Below are 14570 nucleotides of genomic sequence, written 5' to 3'. Positions count from 1 at the left end.
GAAGGCAATGGCACCCCACTCCAGTACTCTTACCTGGCAAATCCCATGGGCAGAGGAGCCTGGTGGGCTGCAGTCCATGGGGTGGCTAAGAGTCTGACATGACTGAGCAACTTCACTTTCACTTTTCTCTTTCATGCCTTGGAGAAGGAAATGGCAACCCACTCCAGTGTTCTTCCCTGGAGAGTCCCAGTGACAGCGGAGCCTGGTGGGCTGCCATCTGTGGGGTCGCACAGAGTCGGACACAACTGAAGTGACTTAGCAGCAGCAGCAGCAGCAGAACACTACTCACATTCAGATTCAGATCTTTCGTCAGTATAGCAGTATTTTCTTCTGTTGGCATCTTCATTATGTTTCTGCTCTGATCTCTTCTTCAGGAACATTTAATAATAGATTTAGCTCTAGTGTCTATCCCCTAAATGTACCTTTGATTGCTTTTATCACCTGTCCTTTGTTTGTTTTTTGCTTAATATATATACTATTGAAGTATAATTGACTTACAGTGTTTCAGGTGCACAGCAAGGTGATTCAGTTATGCATATATTATTTTTGAAATTATTTTCCATTATAGTTTATTATAAGATATTGACTATAATTCCTTGTACTATACAGTAAACCTTTGTTGCTTATTTCATCTTCCTAATTAGAAATGTAGCAATCTGTTCATACTAAGTCAAACAAATGGAATCAAAATATCATAAATTTTTAGGTAGGCAAAAATTCATAAGTTTTCTAAAATCTATATATCATATATTATTTATGTATGTGTACACATAAGCTTTTTTACTATGCTTGATAAAGGCTTGAGAAAGAACATTTAAAAAAAAGAAAAAGATGGAGAAATTGGAAAACATAAACTAAATGAAATGGGAGGACTGAATGTGAAATAGAAAAAGTAAACTAGATAAAAGATCATCATATAGTCCAGTTGTTTTTAAACATGACTGCTCATTAGAAGCATACCTGGAGCTCTGGAGGAAAAAATGCAATACCTGGGCATTTGTATTTTTCAAAAAATTTCAAGATAATTCTGATAAGCATCTGGATTTTAAAAAGTGATTACAGGTTTTTCTGTAAAATTATAGTTTTGTTTGGTGATATAGAGTACTATTAATTTTCTGTTGACCAATCATGATACAGTGGTATAAAGTGAGTAATAGTTACATAATCACCATAGTAAAAGGTGTTTATCAGTTTTCCCAACCAATAGCCAGACAAAAAATAGATAATTATAATTTTAAGCCATAAGTGGTACTGGGAAAACTGGTCAACCACTTGTAAAAGAATGAAACTAGATCACTTTCTAACACCACACACAAAAATAAGCTCAAAATAGATTAAAGATCTAAATGTAAGACCAGAAACTACAAAACTCCTAGAGGAGAACATAGGCAAAACACTCTCCGACGTAAAGCACAGCAGGATCTTCTATGATCCACCCCTCAGAATTTTGGAAATAAAAGCAAAAATAAACAAATGGGATCTAATTAAAATTAAAAGCTTCTGCACAACAAAGGAAACTATAAGCAAGGTGAAAAGACAGCCTTCTGAATGGGAGAAAATAATAGCAAATGAAGCAACTGACAAACAACTAATCTCAAAAATATACAAGCAACTTACGCAGCTCAATTCCAGAAAAATAAACGACCCAATCAAAAAATGGGCCAAAGAACTAAATAGACATTTCTCCAAAGAAGACATACGGAAGGCTAACAAACACATGAAAAGATGCTCAACATCACTCATTGTTAGAGAAATGCAAATCAAAACCACAATGAGGTACCACTTCACACCAGTCAGAATGTCTGCGATCCAAAAGTGTGCAAGCAATAAATGCTGGAGAGGGTGTGGAGAAAAGGGAACCCTCCTACACTGTTGGTGGGAATGCAAACTAGTACAGCCACTATGGAGAACAGTGTGGAGATTCCTTAAAAAATTGCAAATAGAACTGCCTTATGACCCAGCAATCCCACTGCTGGGCATACACACTGAGGAAACCAGAAATGAAAGAGACACATGTACCTCAATGTTCATCGCAGCACTGTTTATAATAGCCAGGACATGGAAACAACCTAGATGTCCATCAGCAGATGAATGGATAAGAAAGCTGTGGTACATATACACAATGGAGTATTACTCAGCCATTAAAAAGAATACATTTGAATCAGTTCTAATGAGGTGGATGAAACTGGAGCTGATTATACAGAGTTAAGTAAGCCAGAAAGAAAAACACCAATACAGTATACCAACACATATATATGGAATTTAGAAAGATGGCAATGATGACCCTGTATGCAAGACAGCAAAAGAGACACAGATGTGTAGAGTGGACTTTTGGACTCAGAGGGAGAGGGAGAGGGTGGGATGATTTGGGAGAATGGCATTGAAACATGTATACTATCATGTAAGAAACGAATCGCCAGTCTATGTCCGATGCAGGATACAGGATGCTTGGGGCTGGTGCACTGGGATGACCCAGAGAGATGTTATGGGGAGGGAGGTGGGAGGGGGGGTTCATGTTTGGGAAGGCATGTACACCCGTGATGGATTCATTTCAATGTATGGCAAAACCAATACAGTATTGTAAAGTAAAATAAAGTAAAAATTTAAAAAAAAAAAGCCATATTGGGAACATGATTAACTTAACAATATAAAATAGTTCCATACAGTTTGGGGGGGCCAAGCACAGTGATGTAAGTGGAAGTACATACATGCACATGTTTTCATCTGCCTAGCCAGTGTATGTCTTTCGGTTGGTGCATTTAATCCATTTACATTTAAGGTAATTATCAGTATGTATGATCTTACTTTTCTTAATTGTTTTGGGTTTATTTTTTGAAGGTCTTATCCTTCTCTTGTGTTTCCTTCTTAAAGTTCCTTTAGCATTTGTTGTAAACCTGGCTTGGTGGTGCTGAATTCTCATAACTTTTGTTTGTCTGGAAAGCTTTTGATTTCTCCATCAACTCTGAAGGAGAGTCTTTCTGGGTATTCTTGGTTGTAGGTTCTTCCCTTTCATCACTTTAAATATATCATGCTGTTTGCTTCTGTCTTGTGGAGTTTCTATTGAGAAACCAGCTGATAGCCTGATGGGAGTTCCCTTATATGTTATTTGTTATTTTTCTCTTGTTGCTTTTAATATTTTCTCTTTGTCTTGAATTTTTGTCAGTTTGATTACTATCTGTCTCAGTGTGTTCCTCCTTGGGTTTTTCCTTCCTGGGACTCTCTGTGCTGCCTGGACTTGGTTAACTGTTTCCTTTCCCATGTTAGGGAAATTTTCAGCTATTACTTCAGATATTTTCTCAGGTCCTTTTTCTCTCCCTCCTCCTTCTGGGACTCCTATAATGTGAATGTTGGTGCATTCAGTGTTGTCCCAGAGGTCTCTTAGGCTGTCTTCATTTCTTTTCATCCTTTTTTCTATATTCTGTTATACAGCAGTGGTTTCCACCATTCTGTCCCTCCAGGTCATTTATCTCTTCTTTTGCCTCAGTTATTCTGCTCTGATTCCTTCTAGTATATCATTCATCTGCTTTTTGTTCTTGTAGGTCTTTGGTAAACATTTCTTGCATCTTCATTGTTTTCACGAGATCCTGGATCATCTTCATTATCATTTTTTTGAGTTCTTTTTCTGGAAGGTTGCCTATCTCCACTTCATTTAGTTGTTTTTCTGGGGTTTTATCCTGTCCTTTCATCTGTGATACAACTTTCTGCTTTTTCATCGAGATTAACTTTCTGTTTGGTTATGGTTTTTGTCTTAGCTGCTGTGGGACTGTGCTTTTTGCTTCTTCCATCTGCCCTCTGATGGAGGAGGCTAAGAGGCTTGTGTAAGCTTCCTGATGGGAGGGACTGGCAGTGAGAAAAACTGGGTCTTGCTCTGGTGGGCAGGGCCTTGCTCAGTAAAGCTTTAATCCAATTATCTGCCGATGGGTGTGGTAGCACTCCCTCCCTGGTAGTTGTTTGCCCTATGGTAGGGTTAATGGCAAATTCCAAGAGGGTTTACTATGCCGAGGGAGGGGCCTTCCTGGCCTGATGCTGCCAGTGCCCCTGTCCCTGTGGTGAGCCCCTGTCAACCCATACCTCCACAGGAGACCTTCCAACACTAGCAGGTAGCTGTGGTTCAGTCTCCTGTGGGGTCACTGCTCCTTTCCTCTGGGTCTTGGTGTGTGCAAGATTTTGTTTGTGCCCTCCAAGACTGGAGTCTCTGTTTCCCCTAGTCCTGTGGAAGTCCTGTAATCAAATCTCGCTGACCTTCAAGGCCAGATTTCCTGGGGATTCCCAGTCCCTTTGTCCAATACCCAGGCTGGGAAGCCTTACTTGGGGTTCAGAACCTTCACCATAGTGCAAGAACTTCTTTGGTTCTCCAGTTTGTGGGTCACCCACAGCTAGATACAACTAGAGAGAAGCCCACCTACCACCCCAAAAGATCCTGTGTGCAGCAACTAAGGCCCAATGCAGCCAGACAGATCAATAAACTTAGGTCTTACTATCCATGTCACTCATTTAATTTCCTCTAGTATAAACTCATTTATTTAGTGCTGCTCCTAATTTGAATTTTTCTGTGTATTTTTTCCTTACAGTCTACTTAACTTTTTCAAACATCTTATTTACTGTTTAGTAGAATTCATAATTTATTTAATTTCTTTGACAGTGCAGTCAGACATGTTACAAGTTTCCTTCGAGAAATCCTTTTCTAAAAAATATTTATTTATTGGCTGTGCTGGGTCTTCGTTGCTGTGCAGGCTTTTCTCTAGTTGTGGTCAGCCTGGGCTACTCTCTAGGTGTGGTGCGCAGGTATTGCTGTGGCTCTCCTGTTGCAGAGCACAGGCTCTAAGGCACACGGGCTCAGTAGTCACAGCTCCTGCGCTCTGGAGCACAGGCTCCGTAGCTGTGGCACAGGGGGCTTGTTGCTCCATGGCACATGGGATATTCTCAGATCAGGGATCAAACCCTTGTCTCCTGCATTGGCAGGCGAATTCTTTACCACTGAGCCACCAAGGAAGCCCCAAGAAATCCTTTTTCAGAAGTATATGTTTCCCTGGCAGGCCAGTGGTTAAGATTCCACACTTCTACTGCTGGGGACATGAGTTTGATCCCTGATGGGGAACTAAGATTCCACATGCTGTTCCGGCACCCCCCCAAAAAAAGAAACAAAAATTAAGAAGCAACAGTTAGAACCGGACATGAAACAACAGACTGGTTCAAAATTGGGAAAAGAGTACGTCAAGGCTGTATATTGTCACCCTGCTTATTTAACTTATACACAGAGTACAGCATGCAAAATGCCGGGCTAGATGAAGCACAAGCTGAAATCAAGATTGCCGGGAGAAATATCAATAACCTCAGGTATGGAGATGACACCACCCTAATGGCAGAAATTGAAAAGGAACTTAAGAGCCTCTTGATGAAGGTGAAAGAGGAGAGTGAGAAAACTGGCTTACAACTGAACATTCAAAACACTAAGATCATGGCATCCGATCCCATCACTTCATGGCAAATAGATGGGGAAACAGTGACAAGACTTTATTTTCTTGGGCTCCAAAATCACTGCAGACAGTGACTGAAGCCATGAAATTAAAAGATGCTTGCTCCTTGGAAAAAAAAGCTATGACAGACCTAGACAGTGTATTAAAAAAGCAGAGACATCACTTTGCCAACAAAGGTCCGTATAGAGTTGGACCATGAAGAAGGCTGAGCACCGAAGAATTGTTGCTTATGAGCTGTGGTGCTAGAGAAGACTCTTTTGAGAGTCCTTGGCCAGCAAGGAGATCAAATCAGTCAATCCTAAAGGAAATCAACCCTGAATATTCACTGGAAGAACTGATACTGAAGCTCTAATACTTTGGCCACCTGATGGGAAGAGCCAGCTCACTAGAAAAGACCCTGATGCTGGGAAAGATTGAGGGCAGGAGGAGAAGGGGGCAACAGAGGATGAAATGATTAGATGGCATTATCGACTCAATGGACATGAGTTTGAGCAAACTCTGGGAGATAGTGAAGGACAGGGAAGCCTAGTGTGCTGCAGTCCATTGGGTCGCAGAGAGTCGGACGTGACTGAGGGGCTCAACAACAACAGTATGCCTTCTCTACCTCTGCGTATTTTGTTTGTTCTTTTTAAGATACAGAGTCTTGTCAGCAGTTCTATTTCTGTTTTACTAAAGATTCTTTCTTTTATAACTGATATTCTGCTGCACCACTAAATCTTATTTTGCTTTAAAGTTTATTACTCTCTTGTATGTTTACAGAAAGAATGAGATCTCTTTAAATAAGTGGGTCAAATGCTGACAGTTTTATGTGTTGTATATGAAAGTGCTACCTTGTATTTTCTTTGTAATCAGTGCCTAGCTTACTGCCTAGCATTAAGTGGAAAATAAATATTTGAAAAAGTGAATGAATGAATGATAGAAAGAATGGTTGTTACATGAAATAGTCCGGTAGGTTCATTCAGTGATAGTTCATATTTCATATTCTCTTTTTAAGGCTACTGATGCTCGGAGAGCTTTTCCTTGCTGGGATGAACCTGCCATCAAAGCAACTTTTGATATTTCATTGGTTGTTCCTAAAGACAGAGTAGCTTTATCAAACATGGTATGTATGTGTTAATGAGCATTCTTATATTTTGAATAAGCATTTAGCATATTTTGTTTGCTGATTACATGGGATAGCATGGAACTACCTAGTCACCCAGCACAGTACTTGACACATAATGGGAGCACAAATGTTAGTGTTCTTAGTTTCTTGTAAGCCCTCTCTTTTTTTAATTGCCTCATTTGGGGAGTTTTCCCGCACCCTGGAAGAAATTCCTTGTAAGCTATGTTAATAAGATTACCTGCTTCCTTTAATTTGGAAATCTAAGTAAGAAATGAACTTAATAACTATTACCTGAGAGAAAAAAAATCTGATACTCTTACTAAATGCCAAAAGTTATAGCCACATAATGAAGTGTATTTAGGTTTTAACTGATTGTGTTCTTGGATGTGCTCCCTTCACTGATGTCATTGAATGTCATTCATAGTAGAATAAGCATTTACTACTTGAAATGTGTTGTCTAAGACTGCCTTATTTAAGACATAGAGTAACCGGTAGACTATAATAGGAGTCTAGGGAACTTGGAAACACCTACTGGACCTGAAATAACTGGCTTTGCTTCCTTTATTAGTGGAGAGAATTCCATAGGTTCTCTTCTTAAAGATGCTTTTCTCAAATATTCTTAGAGAGGAAGCTAATAAATTACACTGAAATGTTCATTTGCAGTTTAATGCAAATGAATTTATCAGATCAGTTCTTGAATAAGTCTTACTTGGAAGAAAAAATAGCAAGAACTTGAAACTGAGAGCCTGAATAGGAAAAAGAGGGAAATTAGGGAACTCTGAAAGTAAATGAGATCTGTCACAAATTTGCTTAGAGCCAACCTTCATACAGAATATGCTCTAAATCTAGAAATCTGTGCCCTTTGAAATGTCCAGTTTCACAACTACATTTTATTTTCATTAATATTTCTTGTCTTCTATCCTTCGTTCACTTAAAAGTATTAAGGTCTTAAAATATCCCAATACCTGTTATGTTAATAGGTATTCAAGAAAAGTTACTTCTTTTACCTTACAAATCCTTGGTAGTTTTAACACTTGAGCTCCAACTTCTTAGTATGTATGCTTTATCAGTTCACTTTCTTAGCAGGAAAAGTCTTGAGAGTATAATAGTACTGGGTAAATTAGGATAGAGAAGTAAGCAGTGCTGGAAAGGGGGAAGGAAAGGTTACAAAGCCTACAGTTTGGGGGTAGTGTTTGCTTTAAGGTATTTAATGTAAATCTGTTAAATTTTCCTTTTTTTCCCTTAAGAATGTAATTGATCGGAAACCATACCCTGATGATGAAAATGTAGTGGAAGTGAAGTTTGCTCGCACACCTGTCATGTCTACATATCTGGTGGCATTTGTTGTGGGTGAATATGACTTTGTAGAAACAAGGTCAAAAGATGGTGTGTGTGTCCGTGTTTACACCCCTGTTGGCAAAGCAGAGCAAGGAAAATTTGCGTTAGAGGTAAATGTACTTGAAGAGGATTGTTCCAACAGTCCATAACTCCAGGTTGGGGAATTTACATTTCTGATCAATTATTAGTACAATTATTTATAATCTAATCTGAAATATCTTGTGCTACTTTGGTTTTACTTTTAATAGACTCTTGGAACTAGCAACTTTGGTGTTAACATTTTGAAAGATAATAATTAAGAGAATATTAGAATGGAATTTATTAACCTAGAGAGTGGGGAGGGGGGAACATACATAATTGTACTTTTCATACTGAGTTATAAATGGATTAAAGTTTGGCTGACATATACAAAGCTTAGGGCTAAAGCAGTCTCTGGAGGTGGAGGTCCCCCAGGGTTGGTTTCTTGTAACTTGAGATATTTGGCTTGCAACTGGATTCCTTTGTGGATTTCTGTAGGAATGGCAATAGGATTTATCAGATGGTTCTTTTCTTTATACTTTTATAGGTTGCTGCTAAAACTCTGCCTTTTTATAAGGACTACTTCAATGTTCCTTATCCTCTACCTAAAATTGATCTCATTGCTATTGCAGACTTTGCAGCTGGTAAAGTAAATTTCATTTTATTGATAAGTTGTAATAACTTTTATTTTGAATTTTATGATTTTTCAAGAAGAAGTATGTATAAATATTAATAAATGTTTATATTTTATTTTATGAAGGTGCCATGGAGAACTGGGGCCTTGTTACTTATAGGTATGTTAATGATGTATTACCCTGCCTTGTCTTTTAAATCACTGATTTCATGAGTGCTTCACTCCTAATTACAGTTCAGTAGCTTCTGCTTTGTGATCTGCCATAAATTTTCCTACCTTCCCCCATTTCCTTGAACATTTCAAGAATGCAGATGAACACTCTCTGGTGCTACTATCTGAGAGTGTAAGATTTTTAAGTGAGCATCTGGCATTAGTAGTATTTCTAGATGTATTTTTGGCTGAGTTTCTCATTTCAGTGCCTTCTCTTCCTCCTGGTAGTTACATACTTATATATCCAGCTTGAAGAACTTCCCCCGATTTAATGTCTTCTAGCCAAGTTCTCGGAGAAGGTGATGGCACCCCACTCCAGTACTCTGGCCTGGAAAATCCCATGGACGGAGGAGCCTGGTAGGCTGCAGTCCATGTGGTTGCGAAGAGTCGGACACGACTGAGCAACTTCACTTTCACTTTTCACTTTCATGCATTGGAGAAGGAAATGGCAACCCACTCCAGTGTTCTTGCCTGGAGAATCCCAGGGACGGGGGAGCCTGGTGGGCTGCCGTCTATGGGGTCGCACAGAGTCGGACACAACTGAAGCGACTGCAGCAGCAGCAGCAGCCAAGTTCTTACGTGTCTGTCACCACTGTACAAACATGTGGGTTGTATAATTTTAAAAGCAATGTCTGTAAACAAGTTTTGGCCTTCTACTTTGAATTGCCTTCTTCGATGAGCTAAGTTTTGGACAGTCTGTTCAGTGTTCTTTTTGGGACTGTGGAATGCATCTTCCTCCAGCTTGCCACTTCTCTGCTTTTAATGGAAGAACTGTCTTCTCTTTCTGTCTAGCACAGTAATCCCTAATCCTTTAGACAGTTTTTCTAAAATTTCAGGCAGCTATCCTATAAACAAACTGACAATTAAACTTGCGTCACATCTTTGATCTTCTCTTGTGTAAATTCAATTGGAGTAGTCTTTAATCTTCCCAGAACTTTTTCTATCCTGTGTACTCCAAGGAAATGTTTTCTTGACATCTTTAAAGCCTAACTTGACCATCTTATTTACTATTTGAATCTCCCTCCCCCACTTCTGCATGCCTGCTTTTATTGAAATACTTTTATTTAAAAAAAAAAATTTTTTTTTTAAACACAGGGAGACTGCATTGCTTATTGATCCAAAAAACTCCTGTTCTTCATCACGCCAGTGGGTTGCTCTGGTTGTGGGACATGAACTCGCCCATCAATGGTTTGGAAATCTTGTTACTATGGTATTTAATATTTTTAAGTGCTCAAATATATTTTTTTCCTGCTACACCTTATGTTGGCTAAATAGTATTTCAGGTTTGGCTGGCACATTGTACCAAAAAAGTTTTTTTGATAGAAAAACTTTATTTTGAAAAGTTTTTATCAGGATATCCATGTTAATTAAGAACATACAAGTAATCTTTATTCAACAGAAAATACTACCTAAACTGTTCTAAATACTGCCTGCAAATGGGGCAAGTCATGATATTAATTTGGGTGAAAGGAAGAGATTCCACTTAGATAGACAATTTCCATGCAGTGAGATTCAGACTAACTGAAGTTTTTTGTGTCATATGTCACTAGCTGTAAAGTAACCTGATGAATAGCAAACTATCTTTAATAAGGTTGAAATGTTTTTAAGGGTCATTTTCTTCATTGCCTAAAATTTTAAGTTGATATTTGATAGAAATGAAGGCAAAGAAACTACAGAATAACTGAAGTATATTAAAATTTCCAGCTCTCCTATTGAAGTCCTTGTTTATTGTAATGTCTGTAGTGAATGATCTCTGTCGTCTAGTCTTGACCTTTCCCTTTTACTCTAAATGAATACTATCTATAGCAACCAACTGTGTTAGAGCTTGGAAGCACAGCTTTTAATAAGTGAACTAGAAGTGCCTCTGCAAAGAAAGAACTGGAGATTGTGGAGCCAGCCAAATTCCCTGATGGCATTTTAGGCTGCCAAAGAGCAGAGCCCAACTTGGATGTTAGTTGAGACCACATGTCACAGAAATAGGCAAGAAAGAAAAACATTTAGCAACTCTTAAATGTCTGAGTTTGAGCAAACTCCAGGAGATAGTGCAGGACAGGGAAGCCTGGCATGCTGCTGTTCATTGGGTCACAGAAAGAGTTGGACATGTCTTAGCAACCAAAACAGCAATGTGTCTGAAAGAGTTCCTAAAGAAAGTCAGCCCTTGAAAGTAAATCCTATCCTTTTTGCTTTGGTTGTTTAAAATTTCGCTTAGGGGTTAAAAGAAAAAAAAAAAGGTTGTTTGAAATATACTTTAACATGAAATTAAGTATGCTAGTTCCTGTGTTCAAACATGTCAGAAATGTTCCTTTCTCCTAACACAGCAAGTTTGTTGCTACCAAACAATTTTTTTTTTTGCTGTGTTGAGGAGATTTTATTTTTAAACTTCCAGTAATAAATTTTAGTGGGGGAAATGTGTGCATTCTCGTGTTGCTTTTAAACACCTTTTTGTTGTATTTGAGTAACTTCTAGTTATTGGATGTCAGTTTTTTCATTAACTTACATATAGGGGTTTAGAGAGACTTAGAAAATTACTAGCTTTGTACCAGCTTATCCCAGTGGAGTCTGTTAGTTAAATAAGTACACAAAGCATGTAGACAGATAGCCATTTATCACTATATTGAAAACATTTGATCTTTTCAGAATTCTAAAATACCCTTTTGTTTTTCACCATTGCATTTATCCTTTATCTTGAATTCATATAGTATTGCTTTTTTTATGAGATTTAATCAACTTTAATGAAAATTCGATTGAAATCTCTTTCTAGAAAGTTTATTTCTATTTTTAAAAATTGATTTTGTCTGTGACCCATTATATTCTTTGTCCACTCCACTATTAATTCTTATTATTAACAGATGAGAATTTTATATTCTATAAATGTTTAAATACCAGTTGTATTTAATTTAAACTTACTGCTATGACATTTTGTTAATTTCATGTAATTCTTGTATAAGCAATACTACTTTTCTGTTTATCTAGAAAGTTTAACTTGTCACTCAGCAATGATTTTTTTCCCTGTTATTATGGAGATAGTTCCCAGTTTTCCTTGCCTGGTCCTAATAACTTTCTGGTTTCTTAAAGAGAGTTGTTTATTAAACTAAATTTTATATGACAGTGTAGCTCTTGCACACATTTATGCACTCTCTTCCCATTTTCCATCCTGAGGGTGTTTTTCATCCCCCTTCTTCCTCCTCTTCTACCTTTAGTACCAAAAAGTTGCTTAGCAGTGGTGATAATGCCAGTGTCACCAGTTGCCATTCTTGGCAATTCTTTTGTTCATAGATGTGAATTATTTACTAAATGTTTTGAATTGAATTTTAGCTCATTAAGAGTTTTAGAGTATAATGGAAGGGACATAAGAGTGTTTTATATCAGTGGAGTGACCAGCATCTTCTTTTCTTTACATATTTCCATCTTCTGTTTTTAGGAATGGTGGACTCATCTTTGGTTAAATGAAGGCTTTGCATCATGGATTGAGTATCTGTGTGTAGACCACTGCTTCCCAGAGTATGATATCTGGACTCAGTTTGTTTCTGCTGATTATACACGAGCTCAGGAGCTTGATGCCTTAGATAACAGCCATCCCATTGAAGTGAGACGTAATTTTCAGTCATTGGCCTTTCCTTTCACTTTCCATGAAATATGTAGTTTTTAAATTTTTCTTTGAGAAGAAAATTGCATGAGTGATGTCACTTACTTTTGTAGTTTATATTTCCATTTTGAAACTGCAGGCAGATTCTTTATCGAGTGAGCTACAAAGGAAATCCCCTTGAAATTCTACAAAGTTCTAGTTCTGTTTCATTTTAAACATCTATATCTTTGTAGAAGCAAGTTTTCTGTATCCATAAACATTCACTGAATTGATTTTTATTGATTAGTAATTGAGTAACCATACCTGTTGGGTAATATTATGATTCTGTTGTTTCAAAGAAAATTCTAAACATACTCTTTTGTTGTTGTCATTGCTTTATATATATTTAAATTATTTTGACTTAATCTGTCCTATTTTGGCTAGTTTATATGTATAAATTTTGCCTCCAAAGAGCTAGACTTACAGTCTACTTTGACATATTTAACCTGGGTCCTATGTAACTGTTAGCCATTACCATAAGTGCAAGAAGTCAAATGTTTTTCATCTTTCCCTTCCTGACCTTCACCTCCCTATCTCCAAAGAGATCCACGGTGAGTTGCCTCCCAGGAAAGCAGTGTCAAGACTGGAACCCAGGTCCTAAAGAGATGATGGGGATCGTGTTATGTATTCTGTTTTATTAGTATTAGTTATTACGCCCTTTTAAACAATTATACAGTATGAGTCACCTAAAGGTAAAAAGTATCTTACGGGTTAGAAGAGTTTTCCTAGAAAGCTCTTTATGTAATTCAGTATTACAGTTTGTCTGCTTCTGTTATAACCTTGAATCACACTGTCTGCCAGGTCAGTGTGGGCCATCCTTCTGAAGTTGATGAGATATTTGATGCAATATCATACAGCAAAGGTGCATCTGTCATCCGAATGCTACATGACTACATTGGAGATAAGGTAAAAAAATAAATTAATCAGCTAAATTCTTTAATGGTGATCTCACAGAGTTTTACATGAAAAATAAAAGTTTGATTTTAATTAGGTTAAGTTCCTAAGTAATTTTTCTAGAATCTATAAGAATATTACTCTAGCTTATCTTTATTTCTTTTTATGTTGACTGTTTTAGTCTCTTGAATGATGTTGCAAATATATTTTGGGGGTTGGTGGAAGTCTGGTATAAAACTTAAAGTAGAAGGCAAAGTGTGTACATTCTTAAATGAAAGGCAATAGACATTACTGTGTTTTAGTAAATCTAATACTCAATTAACTTTGAGTAAATCAGTTTTTGAGTACTCTGTAGTCAAAATATACTATAATTCTGAGTTCTGACTCTCCTGGATTTTAAAAACTGTGTTTTCTCAGGACTTTAAGAAAGGAATGAACATGTATTTAACCAAGTTCCAACAAAAGAATGCTGCCACAGGTAATTTTTAATAACTTGAGATAGAAATGGAGAGAATGTCGGCACATTATCCAGAGTATGATATTTTATTTTTTTCTAAATACTCGATTTTCTATGTGACGGATAGGAAATAAAGTCGACTCTTTTGAAGATATATTACATCATAGATCAGTATGAATCAGAACCTATTATCCTTTTGGTCAACCTCCAGTAGTCTGCTTTCCACAGTTCAGTGTTTTGCTAAAGAATCTGAAAAGTTCTGTTTACTTTACCAGAGCTTGTTCTTTTTTGGTGATTTGTGGGTTTTGTTGCCCTTAATTGACCATTGGACATTAAAATAGCTGCAGATTAACCATTTGTAGGAGTTGAACTTGTGGAACTGCAGATTTTCACTGAAGGAAATTCTTAAAATTTTATGATAGTCTATGATTTATTAGATATTAGAGTCAAAAGGAAGAATAAAGGTCATTGATTGATTGATTATGAAACTGAGTTCCTTAATGAACAAAAATAGTTTAAAAAGCAAGAAGATTTGTGTAATGTCATTAATGTTTAATAGAATCCCCAACCAGGAATTTAATAGATCGCCGATCAGGGATCAAACCCAGGCTTACAGAAGTGAAAGTGCAGAGTCCTAACCACTGGACTGCCAGGGAATTCCCTTGTACTTTCCTTTTTGTACATATAGTCCATATATTTGGAATGTTCCTTTCTCCCCTGTCTAATGAGCAACTCCTCTTCAAGATTCAGAACAAAAATTATGTCTTGTGAAACCTTTATTCTTTGGATTTGTTTTTAAGGACTTTTTCCCC

At 37.3% G+C, this 14570-nt stretch overlaps 1 protein-coding gene across 1 annotated transcript in view; it reads left to right on the top strand.

Moving 5' to 3' along the window:
* Window positions 1-14570, top strand: part of NPEPPS (aminopeptidase puromycin sensitive) — a 117532-nt gene that overhangs the window by 80835 nt on the left and 22127 nt on the right. Inside the window, exons 5-12 of the mRNA XM_018064963.1 lie at window positions 6472-6579; window positions 7830-8030; window positions 8486-8582; window positions 8699-8732; window positions 9878-9992; window positions 12204-12368; window positions 13209-13313; window positions 13719-13779. Coding sequence (XP_017920452.1) covers window positions 6472-6579; window positions 7830-8030; window positions 8486-8582; window positions 8699-8732; window positions 9878-9992; window positions 12204-12368; window positions 13209-13313; window positions 13719-13779 — 886 coding nt within the window. The remainder of the gene's footprint in view (window positions 1-6471; window positions 6580-7829; window positions 8031-8485; window positions 8583-8698; window positions 8733-9877; window positions 9993-12203; window positions 12369-13208; window positions 13314-13718; window positions 13780-14570) is intronic.

Source organism: Capra hircus, chromosome 19 (assembly GCF_001704415.2).
Source record: "Capra hircus breed San Clemente chromosome 19, ASM170441v1, whole genome shotgun sequence".
Taxonomy (NCBI): Eukaryota; Metazoa; Chordata; class Mammalia; order Artiodactyla; family Bovidae; genus Capra; species Capra hircus.
The sequence above is the reverse complement of the archived record's forward strand: the minus strand, read 5'-3'. Positions and strand labels throughout refer to the sequence as shown.